General features: G+C 40.7%; 1 protein-coding gene across 10 annotated transcripts in view; it reads right to left on the bottom strand.

Annotated features, from left to right (window-relative positions):
- epb41l2 (erythrocyte membrane protein band 4.1 like 2) overlaps positions 1-22949 on the bottom strand; it is a 53511-nt gene that overhangs the window by 12648 nt on the left and 17914 nt on the right. For 4 of the 10 annotated variants that reach the window (XM_020603804.1, XM_020603811.1, XM_020603812.1 and 1 more), the window contains exons 5-16: positions 19842-19946; positions 19649-19691; positions 15232-15307; positions 13426-13522; positions 13184-13308; positions 12693-12780; positions 10639-10791; positions 9948-10045; positions 9403-9575; positions 7904-7989; positions 3297-3356; positions 1201-1374 (exon numbers count right to left, since the gene is read on the bottom strand). In XM_020603804.1, coding sequence (XP_020459460.1) covers positions 1201-1374; positions 3297-3356; positions 7904-7989; positions 9403-9575; positions 9948-10045; positions 10639-10791; positions 12693-12780; positions 13184-13308; positions 13426-13522; positions 15232-15307; positions 19649-19691; positions 19842-19946 — 1278 coding nt within the window. Of the gene's footprint in view, positions 1-1200; positions 1375-3296; positions 3357-4142; positions 4176-4375; positions 7025-7903; positions 7990-9402; positions 9576-9947; positions 10046-10638; positions 10792-12692; positions 12781-13183; positions 13309-13425; positions 13523-15231; positions 15308-19648; positions 19692-19841; positions 19947-22949 lie in introns of those variants that run through there. The other 6 variants (XM_020603808.1, XM_020603810.1, XM_020603813.1 and 3 more) reach the window with 4 other exon arrangements.

Here is a 22949-nt window from a genome sequence, read left to right as displayed (position 1 = left end):
TTCCCCCGGAGGAGCTGGAGGAAGTGTCTGGAGAGAGGGAAGTCTGGGCATCTTTGCTTAGACTGCTGCCCCCGCGACCTGGTTCCGGATAAGAGGAGGAAAATGGATGGATGGATAGCTTATATGTCCACAGAACAGTGCGTATACTCAATCAGTGAAGCGATAACTTCATGACTGCTAACCAAACATTGTGTAGGAACTGGAACCAAAGTAAACTGACTCCTAAATCTTCAGTAGCAGCACCTCAGCAGCAGAAAGTGAAGTGGTTGGGGGAATAGGAATCCCTTGTAACACAACAGTAGTATCAGTAGATAAACATGTGGTAATATCAGCCTCTGGTGTTGGTTCAGGAATGTGCAGGTAGTCACAGCAGCTGAGTGAAAGCCAGTGCCAGAGTTTCTACTCAAGAGTACAGAAGCTATCTCCTCCTCAAGGCTCATACAAAGACATACAGTATAATAGTAGTGAAAGAAATAAGATAATATGAAAAAGAACAGACAAGAAAAGACAGTAAAAACAAACAAACCTATAAGGATTTTGAAACACAAATATAGAGGAGGTATAGAACAAATAAAACAAAGACCATCCATACTTTGCATCTGCACGTCGGGTAATATTTACATAAAGTAGGACATAATGAAACAGATTTGTTTAGAAGGTAGACGAGGAGACTAGCGGGATATCAAATTACTAACGCTGATAGAGCAGAATAAAACCTGTGAGGCATAAAAGCTAAATTGGCTGAAAAGGGATGAACAGCTGAACAGATGACGGTGAAAGGTAAATCAGTTTTTCAGAAAGAATTCCTACAGAATAAAAAAACCCATAATGTCCATGGGTGTTAAGTGAGCTATAATCAGTGGGTCATGAAAAGTTCACCAATGCCAAAGCTTCACACACTTAAGAAACCTTAGAAAAGTTGAAAAGTAAACAGAAACAAAATCTAGGAAATTAACAAAAATCGATTCAAAAGATAAGAAGGAGAGAGTACAGTAGATATAGTGAGACAGACTGAGAAGAGGCCTTTTGAGTTTTAAACCACATCAAAACACATGATGAGCACTACACTGTATCTTTGGTGGTTTATAAAGTTTTATGAGTCATACGTTTTGAAGCACTGCAATCCTCTGCAAACTGGCATTTCACCTGCACAACCTTTGCAGGTCAATTGCCGAGACAGAAACATCCAGATGGACGTACCACTTGTTGCTGTTGCTGTTGAATACGTATCACTGCAGCGGGAGAGGAGGTGAGACGTTTCTCCCACTGGTTGGGCTGAGGAGGAGAGGGAGGTGGTGCCTCCATAAAGGAGCGTTTTAGCTGGCTAATGCTAGCTTGGTGTTTCAGAACCTCATCTTGGGTCTTATCAAGGTCCTAATAAGGGAGAGGAATAAAGGGGGAGGCAGGGTAAGCAAGATGAAGAAGGGGGTAGTGGGTAAATGAGATAGATATGGTTGAAGGAGAGAGAATTGGTGGTAGGGATAAGATGGGTGGAATGAAAAAAAACAGATATGAGGTGTAGGTGAGAAAGGAAGATTTGGTAGAAAGAGGTGGCAGATGAAACAAAAGGGTGAAAAGGGAAAGTAAATCAAATAAGGAAAGGGTGCAAAAAAGAAGTGAGTAAAGAAGTGAGAATGGAAGGCAAGAATGAATGAGAGAGGGAAGAAAGGAGGGATGAGGAGAGAGGTAAAATTCAGGTCACAGGAACATTAGTCTGTCAATCAGGTGAGAAACAAGATGGATGCCATGCCTCACTGGAGCCTTATTTAAGGGGTCTTGAATGAATTCTTAAATTTGGCTTATCACCTCTATTTCGTTAAGGTGTGTGTGTGTGTGTGTGTGTGTAAAAGCAGGCTACAGTGAAACAGGGCCTCTCCCTCTTAAAACAGGAGTCTGTCCTTCAATCAGGCCAGGAACAGCTGGGCAGACTGCAGAACATGGTGCTGATAGTGGTGATGACTGTAACATCGGCTTTTCTTTCATCGCATTTTGTATTATTTTTCTCACTTTGTCATCGGCTGTAACTCACTGACTTTTGTCATTAAGATCCTGTGAAAGGATTTCTAACCCCACGGCTTAGAATGCTACAGACAGTGCATCACCATCAGTCCCATGTTACAAAAAAGATATTTTGCTTTAGTATGTTAACAAACCACAAACCACTTGACAATGCTGGCAGCCAATTACCAAAAAAGGGTTCCACATATGAGTTAGGGAGGCAGGATTAGTTGGGTTAACTCCTTAACAATCAATGATTGAAAATATATCAAGATAAAACAACAAAACAGCACTCAACATGCACAGAGCATGCATGAAAGTTGCGTTCACACACCACCGACCTTATTCATAAAGCAGCCATTGTGAACATTGATGCTGGCAAATTTCCTGGAAGAGCAAGTCTCTACTGGACTATTGTCTACCGAGATAAACATCAAATGAATGTTTTGCATTTCATAGATTCTGAAACATGTTAGTTCCCTTTGGGCTGTCACTCCTAGGACTGCTGCTGATTGTAGCAGACCTTCTCACTGACGTGTTTAAAGCTGCATTTGGCTATATGGGCACAGAACTAGACTAAAAATCACATTTGACATAAATACTTGTAAAGTTAATATGATTAACATGTTACATTCGTTGCATCAGCTGAATATGAAAATCTCCTCGTAGCTCTATTTTGGTCTCCACCACCTCATGAGGGAATGATCTTACTCTTGCTCTTAAATACTTCACTATGCTAGTCGGTAACGTTTTCCATCTGCTATTCAGAAGATGTAAACAATGGTGATGAGAGTGGTGAGGTCGAATCAAAACAGTAAAGCTATGGGATGTGAAACTAAAGCAATGAGCTGAAAGCTCAGGAGATACGCAGAATTAAGTGATAATTACCTGCAGGTTCAACACATTGCATAGTATCTTTATATGAGCAGTGGCTCAAATGTAAATGTAGCTTAAAGTCACATTTGTTTTATATATCATACAACACAACATTGCAGTCAGGTTTCCTAGTCCAGCTGTTCAAAATGGCTGCCAAGTGAATTAGGACAATTAGCACTGCAACCTTTTCTTACCAAGTATTACTAGGATACTTAAAAAAAAAAAGGTGCAATTGAGCATGGACTTGATATGCCAACTTCCACACACAAATACACACATGCACACAGAGCCTGAGAGTGCGAGAGGGCAGCAGTCTTGTACTGTACAGTACAGCATAGAGAAAACTGTAGTTCTGATGGCGTCAGAATACACAGAAAACATATAGTTCTTTTGTTCAGCCATCAGACGACGCCAGTACCAACCTCCAACATTAAATTACTGTGCCTCACATAAATATTGTCCCCATGCACTCTCAATGGACTCTGGAAGGTAGACATACAGCAAAAATCAAATGAGTAAATTAATTTTAAAAAGTGAAAAATATAATAATATTAAAGTTGAACATTTTACCAATGTAATAAATTAATTTACTGTGTAAAACACAAAACAAAATTAAAAGAAAATCTGGAACAAAAGTAATAACCATCTAATGAAATCAATGAAAAATTATTAAATAAATCAATGAAGCCGAAATGTAAAAACAACAACTGCATAAAAAAATAAATTAAAAAAAGGCAGGCACGTGGTGACAGCCAAAATGTCTCAAACTGTGATGAACCCTGCAGGATGGGTACAAGCACAAATTGAAAACACTGATATTATTCTGAATAAAATGTGTTAGCACTTGTACCCATGTCAACAAAATCCAAAGCATTCAAAACATCACATCACCAACAAATCCCACTGTGCTTTCAGTGAAACACCAAATTATTGACAAAAACCACGGATATGAAGCAGAAAGCAAAGTGAAACTGAAAAAAAAAAAGTCACAGCAAAGCAACTGAAAAAGAACACTGGGTGAAAATGCCCGTTCAGAATCCGTTTTACACTCAGCCCCAGTCTGAAAATCCACATGTAAAACAAAGGGCATGATTAAATACATATTTACTATATAACCTCAGTCAATGTAAATATCCTTTTTATTGTCCTGACAAATTCCAGATTGGGGCTGAGAATTTTATGTCCTTACATTAGGACAGCTTCACCCTGAACAATGACCCAAACCAACCAACACAGGCAGAGCAAATGACCAATAACTGTGTGTGAACCTGAGAGAGGGCAGCCTCCTTGGTTCCATGTGACTGTTGATGGGGTAAAGTCAGGGAGAAATTAAGGACAGATTAGGTTTGCCATGTTTGCTCCACTGCACCACAGAACCACTTCCATTCAATAAATACAACCCTAAGTCCTAGCAAACAAATGTCTTCTATCTTTTATGACTGCATCATTAGTTTCCTAAGAATTTGCAAATGCATGCTGGGGTGTGGCAGGCCCTACAGACCTGGGTGGGTGTGGTCTCGGCCCCGCCAGTGCTTACGTCCACCTTCTTAACCTTCAGTGTCATTGTCATGACAAAATGAGGAGGGTAGGAGCACGTAGGAAAAAAAAAAGTGAAATGGATGATGGGAAATGCTATGCTCTTCCCAAGCAGCCTCATAGTTTTGGGGTATTTCTGGTAATGTGACCTTTGCACTAAAACAGTATGAGATGGCCAATAAAGCACAACAGCAGATGCTACTATTAAGAAAAGATTCACAGTCTGTGTCAAAGGACATTTCTATCATATGATACATTCACAAGTTTTCCCGAAGCAAACGCTTGTGTACAGCATTACTTTGTGGAAAACACCACGCCTTGTTAACTGTTTCAGTACTAGAGCCTCTAGTGCTTCGAACCTGTCCAAAACCAAATCTGATTCAGTGCATCTACACCAAGTAAAAAGCTACAATTACTACAGTTCCTATGAAGGTTTTAAAGACACAAATACTACTTTACTACTCTTCTGTGGATACTAATTGCTACAATATTTTCGCCAGAGACCAGCTTTTACTAAAGTAAACGTGTAGTTAGTTACTCTGGCAATGGTAAATACATCAGTATTTATTTCAGTCTATCTTTTGATCATATATCTTTTCCATCTGCAGCCACAATTGAATTCAGCTAAGATGCCATTATATGTACACAAAGCAACAACAGACAGGAGCACAGGAGAGAATCCTGAGCCTTGGGGTTCAGGTTAAGTGTAACACTGTTTACTCTTAATATTCATTAGTGATAATGTACAAATCCAGTACATTATAAACACTATAGGCTTGAAGGGGCTATAGAATTTATCTGTATATACAGTTATAACATCTAATCTACAGCTAATCTTTCAGTGGCATCCTTTTTCTCCAACACAAGCAGCAACTGAAAATTAAGTGAAAGCAAAAATATCTAATCTTATTGCTTAAGTGCTGATTTGTCTTGTACATTACCAATTAATACTATGATATCACTTCATCTGAATGAGTGTGACATTAATCTGCTGTGTTCCAACACAGCAATTGCACAGAAGGGACGCCTTTCTGAGCATGACAACTAATAATTACTAATTGTAAAGAGATGAAACATCAAATCTTATTGTATTTTTTCTTCGTAAGTTAATTCATTTAACCCTCTACTTTGCTTACAGTCTCTGTACAGTATTTCAATCTCTTATGTTTTCTGTGTATTAGCAGTACAATTAGTAACATACAACAGTTTCACTACTTCCACAATGTTTATACTTGATCAGCTCTCTGTATTTTAGCACTTTGTTTAATGTGACTTGTTCTCATCTTTCTTCTTTTTTTATAAAGAAATGGGTTGGTAGGGTGTAGGGATGTTAAGACAAAGAAAATACCAGGGAAAGGAAGTGGTAGTGAGTGTAGGGAGGTGACGCAAACGCAGTTTACACATTCACACACAGAGTAGGTCAAAAGAACAGAGGAGAAGAGGGTTGGTAGGGTTGGAAATGTGGATGTATAATTGTGTGTGTTTATGCAGCAGGATCACATATCTCTTGTGTCCAGGCGGCACTTATGTGAGTGTGGTGTCTGATGCATGGGGGTGTGTGTGTTGGTGTGAGAAGAGAGGCTTGCTTGTTGAAACCAGAGCTTAACTGCTCTTCAGGCTGATCGTTTGACATTTTAGGGGCAAACAATGGCAAAACTGCCTTTCCTTGACGGGATACCATGTTCTCTAGGTAACACAGGGTGAGGCCGAGCGGCGTGGCTAAGATCAGGGCTAAGATCAAGGACTGGCTTGCTGTCAGCATCACAGCTGACAGGAAGACAACTAACAGGCAGGGCAGGAGGAAAGGAGACGGATTCAGGAGGTAACGGTGTACCGCTAAGGTAAACTTAGAGCAAGCGAAGGAAGAGAAGGTTGAGAGAGAAACGAGATTTGAGGATAAGGACAGAGGGGAAAAAGAAGAGCGAGAGAAGAAGGAAGAGACAGCTAGAGGCCAGGTAAGAGAAGAAATCGAGGGAAAATGTTTTGAGTGCCAAACAGTAGCAGGGGCCAAGCTAATGATTTTAGTAAGCAGACAGTGGTTAAGAATTTGAAGTAATCTGGATGTACTCATGTTTGAAACGACACATTTGGGGGAAATGACAGCAAAAGTCTTTTGTTTCAGTGCTGGCTGGGACAAAGAGGGAGTAGCGATGCTCGGTTTCTTTGTTAAGTATGCAAACATCTTTGTGGGCAAACACCTGGTTCCATTCTTCCCCAATGCGAAGAGAAAAGAAAGAATGAACGAGACGTATTTGACCACACCCCTCGGAGAGAACCAATTCTGATAATTTAGTTCTCCAGATGTTGCTCTGGTATCAGCCTGGAGGCTCTCCTCTGTTTCAAAAAGCTCTGAAGTGCAATTCTGGGTGCTTGTGATTGTGGAAGAGGCTGGAGGGTTTTGTGTGAGGTGTTCAAAATCAGCCGACTGCTGATCGGACATGGAGAAAGCATATGAGGGAAGAGTCCATGGCAAGGCGGTTGTGTCATCGATAAGGTCGTCATCTTCAGAGATGTCTGACAGGCCATGGTCGAGCTCGGAGATGGCATCGAGGGAAGGGGGGATAGAGGAGAGTGAGGATGATGAGGAGAAGGAGAGGGGAAACATGAAAATTGACTGAGGGAGAAGGATTGAAGAAGGAAACAGACAGAGAGAGGAAGAAGAAAGAAATGGAGGAGGAAGAAAGGGGGGAGGGGAGACAGAGTGGGAGGAAAAAGAAAGGAGAGAGCCATGCACACACATCCACAAAGTGTAGGAGCCAGTGGTGACAAAGAAAAATAAGTTAAAATGACACAATGTGCATTAAAAACATTTTTCATTTTCATCACAATGGCAAAAATGGCAGCATGCAAGAGGGGAGTGAGACATGCAAAGAAGAGAAGCGTGTGAAGGAAAAAAGAGAAATGGAAAGAGACAACATTAGTCCATTAACCACATCGTAACACAATAGGTTAAAGGTGAAAATAGCAGGGTGGAACACAGTGCAGAGTACAGTGGTATGCGGAGACAGTGTTCACAACTAATAAGACGCTGGTCAGCCCCACAGTACTGGGGTTTGAACAAGGGTTAGCAGGAGAAAAGGGAAAGTGAGGAGAGCAGGGTGGAACAGGCATGCGTCTCATACAGTTATACTCTCTATCCACCCATTTACTAAGCACAGACCGATTTTTTATAGCAGTGAGCACAGTCCCACCAGATCCTTACTACAGGCGAGACACCAGAAGACGTCAAGTCAGTGTCATATCAAAACATGACGATCTGTCTGGATATGATAAACTTGATAGTGAGTCACAGTCTATGTCACAGTTAGAAATGTAATGATTTTTATCCATCACCCACATAAACACTGTCTGTCTCTCTCGAACACAAAAACACAAACAGTTCCTGTGGAACAATATGGAAACCCAACAATAATATAATGACAACATATAAACAAGATTGTTTTGGTACGACTGTCTTGCTATGTATTGACACATGATGTATGCACAAACACACCTTAGAGTCAGAGTGGAGCTCCAGGCGGGGCTCACGTCCATTCTCAGCCATGTCCCTGCCCATCTCAGTTATACTGATCATTGGCTCTAAATGAATGAGAAACACATAAACAAAATCAATTCAAAAAAACCACAACTTCCCAAGACAGTTACATACAGTAAAAACCATCAATTACACTGAATTGTTTCCTCTGCTGATGCTATCAGCTTGCAGTGGATTAAAGTGTCCAGCAGGGGATGATGTAAGACAGTACTAACTTGACACACATGAAAACATAAGTGCACAGTTGCATGAAGCGGGATCTGCAGGCAAACTCTAAAGGTGCTGCATAGGTATGGCCTAACACAAAGCTTTGTACCTTGCAATGTTCCTCAAAGAAAGATAGGAAGGGATTTGGATATGTCACCCTCTACGGTGCATAACATAATTAAAAGATTCAAGGAATCTGGAGGGATTTCAGTGAGTAAAGGGTACAAGCCAAAGTTGGATCATCGTGTTCTCCAACCCCTCAGACGGCATTGCATCAAAAATCGTCACTCTTCTACGGACGCTGTGTGCTCTGGACCAAAGATGAAAAGGACCATCCAGACTGTTACCAGCAACAAGTCTAAAAGCCAGGGTCTGTCATGGTCTGGGGTCATGTCAGTGCCCTTGGCAAAGGTAACTTACACTTCTGTGATGGCACCATTAATGCTGAAAAATACATAGAGATTTTGGAGTAATATATGCTGCCTTCAAGACGACATCTTTTCCAGGGACATCCATGCATACTTCAACAAGATAACACAAAACCTCATACTGCGCATTACCAAGGCCTGGCTGTGGAGGAAAAGGGTGTGAGTGCTGGACTGGCCTGCTTGCAGTCCCCACCTGTCCCCAGTAGAAAATATGTGGTGCATTTTGAAATGCAACTTGTGTCAATGAAGACCCAGGACTGTTGCAAACCTTAAGAACTGTTTGCAGGAAGAATGGGACAAAATTACACCTGGCACACTTAATCGTTTGGTGTCCTCAGTCTCTAAACATCGTTTTTAAGTGCTTTACTGTCTCAACTTTTTTTAGGGAATGTGTTGCAGACATCAGAATTGGAGTGTTTATTTTGAACAAAGAATAAAATTGATAAGGTATCTCATCAAATAATGTGCTGCTGCGCTGTTTTCAGTGTAATACAGGACACAGATGATTTACAAATCACTATTTTCAGTTTAAATTTTACATACTGTCCCAACTTTTCCTGATTTGGGGTTGTAACATTCTTTCTCCTTCTGTCTCTCTCAGGAAACATATGCTGCAGCTATTTCCTGTATCTGAGCATTTTACATTCAAACACACACACAACTACATGCAATCCCTCCATCCATGACCCCACTTCCATCTGCCCATCATTCCTTCCATTCCTCAATCTGGCTGTCTATGCATTCATTAAACATTGTTTATTTGAAGCTGGAACTTCATGTTTCTGACAAAGTGTGACAGTGTGCTCTGGGTGAGCGTGCTACCTCCATCCAGACTGCGGCTGATGCGTTTTGACGGGGTGCGTTCGAAGCTGGGTGCAGGTCGGTCTATAAGGGAGCTGGCCAGACGGGTCTGGGCCTGAGTTCTACCGCTGTAACGGAACTTAGAGCCCAGAGTCAAAAAGCGAGCCTTGGTAGGAGGTTCTGGTGCGTTTAACCTAGAGACAAAGAAAAGAGACAGAAAGCAGACAAGATAGAAAGATGAGGGAATTCAGTAGAGGAGCATGAATTTTAAAGCTTATTCCAAAATGTAAATTAAATAGTTGCAGTTATATATCCATGTGCAACAGAGACAAAACATTTCCAGGCAACCCTTCCATCTACAGGTTATTAAGGCTTATTCTTCTCTCTCCTTCTTACTCACATACAGTACAAACGACAAGTATGTTCAGCCTGATACCGAACATTACTTCACTGAATGTGATCTAACAGTGTGTGTGTTTCGATGCCCTAAACGCCAGAATGAATTCTCTGATATCTCGAACTATAGTACATTTCCTTCATAGTGAGCATCTGAGTGTGCGTTCTACCTGAAGAAAGTGTGATTCTCCACACAGACCTTCCACAGCCTTTTGGCTGACCGATGATTTTGGAGTTTGAATCCCACCGTGCTCTCAAACTGCTCCGTCTAGTAAGCGAGAAGCAAAAATTAGGACATTTTTTTCCCACCACAGAAAATCAAACTATGCTCAGTATATTGTATTGTGATTGCTCTGTTATGGTACCATTACAGAGATTATTTTTGTAGCATTTTTTGGTATGTACAACTGACTATATCTCAGTAGTTTTAGACCGTACTGTGCTCGGGGACTAGGGATGCACGACATCACTTTTTTTCAGATCATGTACAAGTACTCAATGATACAGAGTACTGATACAAGTATTTAATGATGCAATGTTGTATTATAAAAGACTACAATTACCATAAAAGTGCAATAACGATTTACTTTGATAGTGATTAAAGAGAATATCCTGTGACAGGAGACTGTACAAATTACCTAAAAACTTTGTGATAACAAACAACACTGCCACCATTCCTACCACTGACATTTCCATCTAATGACCTGCTCAACCAGTGTGAGGTTAACGTCATGTTGCTGTTAATTGGTATCTGTGCACAGTTTCTGACAACTTTTACAAGTTGTACTAGAGGGTGTTATTGGACCTGGACCTGGACCTGATACTGGTATCTGCATCAGCACATCCCAACTGGGGACATACCTCTCCTGGTCTGATCTTAATGTAGAAGTTGGTCCTCTTGTATGAAACCTTCAGTATTTTAGGCCAAGCAAAGCGATTTATTCGAAGCTTGTCTTTGTAAACCAGAAGTCCGTTGGCACACACGCCAAGCATGATATCTACGCCATCAGAATCCTGCAACAGTCAGATACAAATAAACACAAAATACACTTTTATTGTGGAATTATGCTGTAAATCTCTGAAGCATCTAGAGGTGGTTTGTCTTAATCAGATCATAATGCACATCAATTGATTTCTAAAGTAGGCTGATCAACAGAAACTCAATTACCACACACACACACACGCACACACATACAAACATTGTCATTTAGCACAACAGTAACATAGTTAGCTGGCAGACCAACTCAACAAGGCCATCTGGTCATGGTGGGGGGTATTGATTATAGTAGTGGTGAGTTAACACAGGAAAAATCTTTTGGGCTAATGGACGAGGCAATGTGTCGATTAAGGGCGGTTTTACTGGGACACACACACGTCACATAGCCCTGCCATGCTATTAGCCAGTCATCGATCTCTGTCCTTGTGCTGGGACTACGGACACATTTTAGCTCTTTGTCTTGAACACACACCCGACAAAATGGATGTAGTAGGAAAATGATTGTTTGATTTCTGTTGTTTATGTAAATAAACAATGACAATGATTTTGAATAAATACTAAAAATATTTAAAATGGAACTGAAACATCCACCCTAGAATACTAGAATACGTCTTATAATTTGCTAATTAATACACCTACTGCAATTGGGTATTGTTGTCACTGCTGCTGTCAGACTATTCAATCACCACTGTAGTCAGCAAACCAAACAACATTGATCAACTGTTCACCTTCTGCACTAATGATTCTGCAATTTATTTTTGCTGATACTAGTGCAATAACTGTATTTGATGAAATACAGTACTATACCACCACCCCATTCCATTCCCTCAAGTCCAATTTTTGTATTTAATGTTTTATTGCAAGTTCCTGTCTCTGCACCTTTTTCCAACACATTTTTGCCTCACTACCATTACTATTAATGTTTAGGTATCTATCTGTTCTGGTAGGTCTACTACAGTGAGACTTAAATTTCCCTGTCTGGGGTCAATAAAGTTTATCATATGTTTCTCTTTATTTCAGTCTATTCAGGTACATATGATGACCAAAAACATAACATTCGCCACTGACACGATTATATTATCAAGCAATGCCGTGTCTATAATAAGGTTTAGACTCAGCCAGTTGATGCAGACTAAAAAACAAACAAACTATCCCATCACTGAAACTGTCACCAGCCAGGAAAAGTCTTGCACAAAACCATGAATGGTCAAAATGATTCAGATTTAACTTTTGTTAAACAGAGAAAAATGCATTTGTTTAATATTTGAAAGGGTTTATTTGTGGACTTCGGGGTTATGAAACATGCACAACAAATTAATGGCACAGGACAGAAACAGATCTGCTCCTTGAATTCCCACAACTTTGGTATGCCAAAAAAAAAAAAAAAAAAGGTTTCAACAAAACTCCTCCGTTGCTCTCATCTTTTCCCCTGGCTCCTCATCTATGTTTTGCAAACAAGTAGAGCAGAAAGGGAACTTGCTTCCTCTATTTCAAGGATGTGTCGCAATCTCACTCTAACCTTATCTCTGCCCCCCATTTCTTTGTGTCTTCAACGTCTCCAATCTCACATCCTCTCATTCTATTTAAAGACCCCCCCCCCCCCCCCCCCCCCCCCCTCTCTTCCCCCCTTTCTTCTTTTTTTTTCTTGCACAGACATACTCAGACACACATGGAAAATGCACACACTCTGCTAATGACCCGCTATCCCATTGAGAGAGGCTGGCTGTTCCCATGGCAATGGCCTCCCTGAGTGTTTGTACAGCTGACGCATGTGCGCGCGCGCGCACACACACACACACACACACACACGGACACGGACACAAACAGGCAGACACAACAGCTAACTTGTCCCACATCAAAGAAACTGTGCTAATCCCCAGATGTCAACAACAATAGAGAGGAGACTATTCATTTGTACCTTAGCATGGTGCAGGTCGACTCCGTACATGGACAGTTTCTTGGCATTTTCTAGAAACTGGGCATCAGCCTGTGCTGGTGTCATTCCCCTAAACCCAAAGAAAAGGCCAAATTAATACAAACCCTCAATAGTACACTGACATAAATGCACATTAGATTGTGTTCTTGTTGTATTTTTATTGTGCTTCTTTCACTTGCTGCTTTAAAATGCCTTAGATTTGTGTTATTGCTCATCTACTTTATATTTCACTTGTATTATGTGGCATTCACGTGGACGGCAAAGAAAGAATTTCATTGTACAGGGAAACACGTTTCCTAACTGTGCATATGACAAATAAACACGTTGACCTTGAAATGCATGATGTCTGAATTACACAATACATAAAAAAAGATCCAGTCATCCTATAGGAGTTACAAACATAACTATACAACTCTACAGCTTTTAATGACAAAACTAAGGTTTACAGAATTGCTGGTCCTGTTCTCTCTGACCTATGGGACTTGTGGAGTTCAAGAATCTTCTCCTCCATCTCTTTGTTCTGATTGGGTTCAGAGGTCAGGTGACTGATGTAGTCCAGAGGTTGAGGCTGGTCAGGATCATAGTCACCAAATTCTGCCTGTAACCCAATAAAGGAGCGTTAATATATTGTAGCAGACTAAGTCACATCCTGCACACTTGCCAGCTCCCTACCCACCTGCACACCACATACATGTGCAGACATGAAGTACTCTACCTGCAATATGTATGACCCAAGCAGAGCGTGCGTAACAAATGAGCAAGGCAGACGACCGCAGGCCACATCTTCACGAAGCTGTAGACATAACAGGTACCTACAAGAAAGGGAAATGGAAGAAAGGGCTTTAGTTGACACTAATTCAATACAGAAGAATAAAAAAAAACATACTAAACCTAAATCTTCTTTCCAACCCATGCATTGTTCATCATACTGTAAAAAGCGATCCATGTAGCCAGACTGCATTCTCCTGTGAGGCCCCAGCAAAGGGGTCACCTGGAGATTAAATATTTTTGTTGATGCTGACTTTGTTGTATAATTTTCTTAGTATGATCATGTACTGATTTGCTGAGATAACCTTATGTCTAAACCTCACTGTGACATAACCAGACTAACCTGCATAACATGCTGGTTTCCAGTTAGTGTATTTTCTATTGACTGTCTTATGACTGTGAATGGAGGACTCTGCATCAAACCTTTATGGATGAATTCACTATGTGAATGGAGCTTCTGTGTCAATGACTAATTCTGTCACCTCAGGGTGATGATGAATGTATCACCCTGGCAACTCAAAAATGTCATTCAAAGTCATTTTAGTAGGATGCACAATTGCTGACATGGAGTTACAGAGCGTCTCTTCACTGTGCCAATATACTGCTCCAGGACAATTGTATTTTACCATGTTATGAGTGATTTCAAAATGAGAGTGAATTGACAAAATCTTAAATGATGGGCAGTACTTTCCACTATGTGAATATACATTACTGCATAGTCTGAGGCATACCCTGTGGAAAAACAATGATGTTGTAATTAACTTGTCATTGAAACTTAAAAAAAAAATAGGCTAAAATTTCACACTTCTAGTGCTAGAGGAAAAACAGCAGCTACTATAGCCACCCAGTGTAGGTTAGTTGTTGGTACTTGGCTAAGAGAGTGAATGTGTGTACGTGTATGTCCTCAGTTAGCCTTTAGCTAAAACCATTAGAGCAGCTGTTCGCTCCATTAGACATACACTTCACCCTAAATACGGTGTGCTTGGAGCATGGCATGTGTGTGCGTGCATACGTATAAATACAAATGAAAGTGTGTGCAATCCCAACTTGTGACTTTTTTCTATTTTTTACTGTGCATTGTTGCTATTATGAGGCATGGCTACAACATAATAATTTTAAAAGTGCACTAATGAATATATTTACATTGATAACTAGTCAAATGACTATGTGCAGTGTGGGGGGGTCACTCATAATAATAGACTCAAACTGAATTATCAACCCAGTTCTACAGTTCCCTACATCCTTACAAAGCCTTTCAGCATCTTTCAGCTCTTTGTTTGGTTTTAGTGTCTGCAACTTTTAACATTAACTTCATGTCCAGCTGAAGCAAATAGCTGTTTCAGCATAAAACCTCAGATAAACTGACAGTATGCTACTTGCCCACCAGCAAATAGCACACACAGTTAGCAACTAGGTGGTGAATAGAAAGAATCATTTAGTAGCTGAAGAGTCTGATCTTTTTTCAGAGGATTTGCTGGAGCCCAAAAACAGAGCTAAAAGGAAGAGCAACTATTTGTATTCATCAGATAGAGAGAAACACAATTCCTAAAAGATGTTTAACATTACTCCGTGTCTGCCTGGTGTGTAAACAGGCAAACACTTCAGCTGCTGAAACAGCTTTAAATGGGGATAATATATCAGTCCTGTGTTTACAGCTTGTTCCACAGCCCGAAATGGCCATAAAAAAAAATCAACTGATGCAGATTTACACAAAGTAAACATTTTCACATCTCTGACAGGTGTGTTTGCCTACCTGGTAATGTCTTCGGTGAGCAGGGAGGGGTCCGGAGGGTAGAACTTGACATTGAATGCAAACTGCCAGTTGTTACCTGGAGAAATGGAGATTGTTATTCAGAGTAATTTACAGCACAATAACATAACAGAAGTATACTAAGCACAGGAAAATATGAAACCAGAAAAACATAAAATGGGAGTTTGTAAAATGTGCATATTAGCATTGTGATCATGGCAGTTGATATATGCATCTATATACAGTATCTTCCTGTCCAATTCCATCCATCCCTCTGCCCATCCCACCCATATGGCTTTGTGTATAATAGACAGTGAGAGACAGTAGTGGGTGTGAGCAAGGGCGACTAATGCAGAACAGCTTTTAGAAAGCACTAAGCCTGGTACATCCTGTGCACACACACAAATACAAAGAAAATCTGGTATTACATAACCCGATTCTAGCCTGAAAAAATTTCAAACAGTAATCGTTCTCTTCATCACAAACAAGGACACGTGCCCACTAATGGCTTCATCACTGTGTGTCATGGTTTCCTTTTCTGGTGCCACTAATTTCATCTCAATCTTCATTTGGCTCCAATTTCCTATTGTGATCCCCTGCTGGAACCACTGACTTTATATAAAAGATGGATGAACCCACCGTGACATCACCCATTGTTTTTCTGAATAGCTGTTTTGAAGATCAAGTTTGGCCGCCACCATACTGGTAGTGCTTCACTCCACCTGCTACAGCGGGCTGAATGAAGCTAGCCACCAGTGAATGGACCCTCCCACCTGTCACTCAAAGCAGCCCTGCCCTTAGTAATGCACAACTTTTAGTGAATATAATTTAAAAAGGGCGAGTTTAATAAAAATTCCACCCCTGTACAGTTGTCATTGAAGCAGAAATTAGCTATAGAGACTGCAACTGTTTTTTGTACTAGGCTGTAAACATGTTTATTTCTGCTGTAAAGTTGGGAATTTTAACATGGGACTCTGTGGAGTGACTCCCTTTTGGAGCCAGCCTCAAGTGGCCATTCAAGGAACTGCAGGTTTTGGCACTTCAACACTGGCTTCTTTTTTCAGTCTCAGAGGTTGCCGCTTGGCTGGAGACAATATTGCCATGCCTGACACCCTCTCTGTACTGCTTGGAGTACAGAGAGGAGTTCACATCATCTGGAAAATTCAATCCGGGAAGAGCTCACATCCCCATTAGAATTGCTTTCTCCTCCTCCAAGGTTATAGATCCATCCACGTAAACACACAGGCGAAAAGAGGACACACAGCAATAAATTCCTCACACACAGACCCTTGTCTGTTGTCTGTTGGTGTGTGAATATTGATGTGTGTTAATGTCGGAGTATGACTGAGTTTGTCTTGTTGCCAGCACTAAGTGCTCTGGTAATCTCCCATGACATTTTGTTCTGTCTACACAACAATGTGCCCTCCATAAATCTTCCGCATGATCCATAAAACACACACATACAGTACATGCATACACAAAAACTATCCCTCACCTTCTCAAGCACACTGCAACAGTTCCTAATTTTTCCTGCATGCCCATCATCTTTGCAGTTTCTCTCACCACTCCAATCTTTCCTTTTCTCATCCACAACTCTTTGGCCAACCCTTTTTTGTGTGAACTATTCCTTTAAGGATAGGCTCTAGCCTTCTCTTCTGTTTATGTAGCAAAAGCACACTAAATCAAATGATCTGCCCTTTAATTTTCATCACAGATACTCAGCTGAATTAGCTGCAAATGTACCATGACAATGTACTGACAGCAACAGCAGGGTGAGCCACCCAGCTCTATAAAGGTAAGTTTGATTATAGAGAGAACATGAGCGCTGCTGTTAAACATTAACAACATCCGCATGCACTGCAGAGGTCTACTGACTGGACTAAACTCAGACTCAGTATTTGGCCTGCTGTGACATTCAGCATGACTTTTAGAGCGAGATGAAATCTTGTATCATTGTCTCTTTAAAGTGAAATCTAAGGAGCTCACTTACTCAAATTTCAATTTTACTTCCATTGGTACTTAAATTAGATTTGAGGACAGTTTCATTGACACATTTCCATTTGTGGTATTACATTAAATGGAAATCATTTGATTTCAGCTCAGTTTTTCGGTCCAAGTTTAATTTTGATAAGCTCTCAGTCTAATTCTGATACCTAGCTGCTGGGAGTACATTTTCTTTCCTAGTTCTCCCTCTTGGTTTTCTCATTTTTCTTAAGTGCTGTCACATTTCCCAACTTTCGATCAGTTGACTTATAGGCTTTTCTTCCCCTTCACTCTCTGCAGCTCAATGTCTACTGTGTCAGACCCTTTAGCATTTTTCTCTGCACAGATTTACTTGATTCTAGTGTCACTGATGTAGGATAATTATATAGACTTTTAGCTTGTTCTTCTCCATTAAACTCCCTTACACCGGGGTGCCAGAGACACCCACACTGTTGGTCAAAGTAAACTGCATTGTGGACAGGAGTGTCAGAGCTGGAGCTTCATAGCCCCACCACTAAACAGCATCTCCAAGGAAATATGTGGAGCAAACCTGATCTCTGAACTCACTGTTAACATTGTGTTTTGTGCCTAAATAAAAAAAAAAGTCCTCTTCTTAAAACTGCTCTATATTAGATAGCATACTTTATATTACAGAGCCAGTCCAGCAAGGCAAAGCTCAGCGGTTTTGATCATTCCAAATAATAATTAACTGACCCAGAAAAGCTTTCAGGAACAAATGTTTAGGTCCCAGCCCAGTAGCCAGAGATGGCAGAGTGACTGATGACAGTTTAGAGCAGAATGGTGTCAGACCTGTCATTTGTGTGGTACTGTGTCTATACACACACGCAGAGAAACAAACACAGGCACAAGGGATAATACACACATTCTCTCTCCCTGAATAAACATTCACGCACACAGAAAAATGTACACACATTAAAATATGTAGCCCACACAGCAACAACAACAACACATGCCTGCGTGCACACCGCACAGTCTGTGATGGCTCACACATTCACAATGAGCGACACACAGTCTTCGTACACCCAGAAACCTAAGTCACTTGAACTAATTCTAAAATAACCCTTTATGAGCCAAAATTATATGTTTATTCTAAGTCTCCCTCTTAAAAGTGCAACTTGAAATTTTAGGCTGTTTAAAGTCTGTTTGGACTTCCACAGTAAAGAAGAAGCAAGAAACAAACAACAAAGAAAAAAAAAAAAGAGTAAAGCTATGACTTATGATCATTTTCTTCAAAAACCTTCAGAAAAATAATTAAACAAGACACATTAACTAATAACAAGAACAAAGTATTGAAGAAACTCACAATGTAGCTCCAAATAACACAACACAATTAAATCCTGAGCAAATAAAATGACAGACTGGAGAAATGATAAGTTCACCAATCTGAACTAGGGCAACAACTTGTTTATCATTGTACTTTGTGTGTACTGTGTTTTAATGTGAGTAAACGTATAAAGGATGGACACCATCACAAATGGAGTACATCTTTTCCACTGTCATATGTTGTGTGCATTTAAAAAATAAAAGAAAGCAGTTAACGAAGAGGTCCATAAATAATGAAGCACAGTGCTCATTCTGGTTACGTTTCCAGCCTGCCACCCTGCTGTCATTTGGATTCAGATGTCTCTGGCTTTATTTGACTTAACTGTAATGCAGCTTGTTTTTTTTTATTTGGCAGGGGGATAACAAGCTGCAACCTCTGAAGCTGAGAAATAAAGCCAGTGTGGAAGTGTTAAAACCTGAAAGGCCACTTGAGGCTGCCTCCAAAAGGGAGTCAATCCCTATAGACTCCCAAGTTAAATTGCCCAACTTGACAGCAGATGTTTACAGTCTGGTCCAATAAACAGTTTTGGTCTCTTCAACTAATTGCTCCTGCCATGACAAGGTTAATTTTGATATAACTTTCTTGTTAAAATTTTATTGAGGCTAAAAGTTACACATATCTAAGGGTATGCTCACATCGAGTAGCAGGTGGGAGGGCCCAGCCACAGGTGGCTAGCTGCTAGCTGTCTAGAAAGCTCCACTCACGCTCCACCTCTTTGCTCATTTTTGGATTAGCCGGAGTTAGGCTAAGAGTTAACACTACAAAGAAGGCGACGGCCAGAATTGAGTTTCAAAATCGCTTTTCAGAAAGCCAACACGTGACGTCACAGAGCATTTGGTCCATCTTTCATACACAGTCAGTGGGGGATACTTTCCATATTTTAATAGACAATATTTGTATTTTATTTATTGCCTTTTGTTTGAGAACTTGGGCCCTGTTTATATGTGAAACAGCTTGTCACCAGGAAGGAGGGTGATGGACACAGAAATGCAGGGTGGATGGATAATGAGAGAAAATCCAGAAAAAGAAAGGATGTGATTTGAGCAGTAGTAGTAGTAGTAGTAGTAGTAGTAGTAGTAGTAGTAAACTTACTGCGGATCTGTCTCTTGATTTCCTTAGTGGGATCCAACCAACACTGGTGGGAGCAAATCAGAGATGAATGAGAAGACAGCTAAGCTCTGTCACAAAACAGTGTGAGACACTGTACAGACATCTGTGTCTGCAGTTTCTATGTGTGCACATTACGGACTTATTATCATAGAGTACATCTTATATGGATACGCACCTTCTGTTCATGGCTGTCCTTGTATGTCAGACCAAAGTAGTCTTTTTCCAGTAGATTAAGGTGCTCACACACCTTAAAGAACAAGTACTGACCCTTAGCACGTTTCTGTAGAGTGAGAGAGAGAAAAATTCAAAGTCAAAGATTAAAATGTGTACACTGCATTTGGACTTAAAAATACTATCAAAAGCTACTATTTAATATTTCCAGTTCTCAAGTTTCAAATGTCATTTTAGTACTTTATAAATATGACAGGGAAATAGTAGAGTAGCCTGTGAAAAAAGCTTAAAAACATTGCCTAGTTAACTGAGAAGTGAGACACTTTAACGTTGCTGCTCACAGCTCTCATCTTCTTGTTCATTATTCCCTTGCTCATTTTCTCAGTCTCTCCATCCGTCTCCGGGTGGACACATTCCTTAAAAAGCACGATGGGAGCTTTGGCCAGAAAATCCTCCACACTGAACTATGACAATGACATTTAGCACACATCCATGCATGTACGAGTGTGCACGGACACAAACACACAGCGGTGTGGTGTAGTGGATAGACAGAGGACCAGGCACAAAGAGAATGGGGGGGAAAGACAAGAAAAAAATGAAAGAATGCTCATTCCTCCTCAGTTATCCAGCCTCAGTTTGACACAGTGGCATTGCGCAGACAGACTTGCAGACAGACTTGCAGACAGACTTGCAGACAGACTTGCAGACAGAGCACAGAGCGTGGTGAAAGTGGAAGGAAAGAGGATGAAAGAGTGCATTTTTCCTCTTGTCCTGGGACAGCTGGAAACATCTGCGGCATTTTCCTATAAAATTGGCCAGACACAGGCACCACATACACGCACTCAGTGTAGTTGCATTCTGAATGCCCAAAGAATGTGACCTTTCAGGGTGTCTGTGTCTGTGCCATTGTGCCTCCAAGCAAGGCAGGGTCTTCCCTAAAACAAAAAGGCTTAGACGCAGCACCTAAGTGCTTCTGTGGAGCACCTAAGCCAAATGGCGACATAGCAGAATGACAGTAAAACAGCGAGTTATATGCGCTGAAAAATAATGAGAGGTGATTTGATCTCAAAATGAAACATAAGTGGCAACAGGAATGACCTCATGATCAACAATCACTGTTTGGGTGAACGTTTGTGTTACTGGTATGTGATAGCATCCAAGCTAATCAAAAAGCTGTTTGGATAGTTCTCTATGCCGTCAACTCAGGATTAACCACTTGAATGACTGACGATCTAGCTCCCGAATGACTGGATGGATTTCTAGCACGTCAGATATTTGGTCGGCTATCTTGAATGTCCACGGTGCGAAGTTATTCCAATGCACTTAGCAACATACAAATGACAACAACATAACAACACGGTTGACTTCAACTAGCACACAAGCAAAAAAATAAAAAAACAAGGGAAAACCCTGCAAGGAACTACCAAAGTACAGCTGTCTAACATTTGCAGGCTCTTACACAGATCTGGATTATGAAATGGAAGGAAAGAAATGCTCATCCGCAACTTTCTGTGTGTCTGTTACACATTTCATGTGACAGACACTGATCTGATCCAAATATGCATGGTACAAGGAAATTGTAGATCACGGAGAACAAAAACAATGCTCTGATTTTATAGCTTGCATCCTGAGCAACTTAAATGAAGAGCTGAATAAGGTTGGAATCCCTACGTCACTTTGTACCAAACTGCTATAACTGCAAAATTCACAGGACAGAGTCATATAAATATATTTATGAATAACATATGAAACCATATGATCATATATGTACTAGAGAGATCAAATCTGTCTCAAACCCAAAGCAACTATGCCTAATATCTGCAAATACTATCTGACTCATGTCAAGTACTGAAATATAATGAAATTCAATGACATGGTCCTCAAAACACGTGACAGTGAAATCCTGTTGAAACCATCTTTAATGAGGCTCCTGGGAACAGCGTTAGGATCATGTGACACGAAGACTTTCCTTCACGAAGGGAGTCAAATTATTTACTGGTCAAGGCACTGCAACTAATACAATATTATCTCATCTCATCTAATAAAATATTAGAATAGAATGACATCAGTTCACAATCAGGACAGATGGATGATGGACAAATAGTGAGGTGTGTGGATGTGTGTGTATGGTCTTCTATGTGTTGGAGGCCTGCTGGGCAAAAGAGAAAATGTTATCTCTGGAATGCATTGCGTATCTCTCTCAACCAAACTAAGCCAGTCTGTGAAGGGAGGCAGAGATAAATATGTGTGTGAGTGTATGTGTGTGAGCATTTCAGGACAATAGCAGTTAGTTGCAGTATCAGCGTTATCTGTAGCAACACAAAGCGGGCACTGTTCAAAGGAGCGCAGACACTCACAGGCACGCAGCTGGGCGTTGGCCTACTGTAAATTAGGATGCGAGTTTGCCACAGTGAAAGTGCTCACTATTCTGTTGAGGGACCCAAAAGCCAGGCACTTAACTATCAACAGTGTTCAGTGGAGCTGCACAGTGGCTATTCTGTGAGTGAGTGTGGGAATGTGAGGCGGGGTACTGCTAAAAATGTGCATGCTACTTTGGAAACACAAGATTGAAGCCATAAGTTATAGTAATAATGAGAAAAACACTCATGTCAAAGAATAACTGGACAAAAACAAACCAACAACAGAGAAAGGTCTAAAGCCAAGTGATTCATTCTTCTCTCACACTTATTCGTTTCTAAAAACATCATGTTGTTCACCTAATTTTTTAGGGACCTCAGAAATCACAGATGTGTTATGGGAGAAATATTTTTAAATACTACTGCAAGTATAAAGAGCTGCAACAAAAATGTGCAGGATATGTGATGTATCTGTATGTATGTTTGCATGTGAGTAGTGGGGTCTAGGGCACATGTTCATTGGAGTAGCAGATGTACAAAACTAATCTGGTGGGACCCCATGACCTGCAGGGGTTCTGTGTGTGTGTGTGTGTCAGCAGACAAGCTCCTGCAGCGTGCTCTGCTTTGCTCCGCATTTATCCACTAAACCACATCCAGACAATGTAAGCAGGTGCAACTGCACTTTGAGTCAGAAAGTTAAATGTCCCCCACTCACACAGCCACACCCACACCCCCACATGAGATTCTATTCACGT

Source organism: Monopterus albus, unplaced genomic scaffold (assembly GCF_001952655.1).
Source record: "Monopterus albus unplaced genomic scaffold, M_albus_1.0 scaffold62.1, whole genome shotgun sequence".
Classification (NCBI taxonomy): Eukaryota; Metazoa; Chordata; class Actinopteri; order Synbranchiformes; family Synbranchidae; genus Monopterus; species Monopterus albus.
The sequence above is the reverse complement of the archived record's forward strand: the minus strand, read 5'-3'. Positions and strand labels throughout refer to the sequence as shown.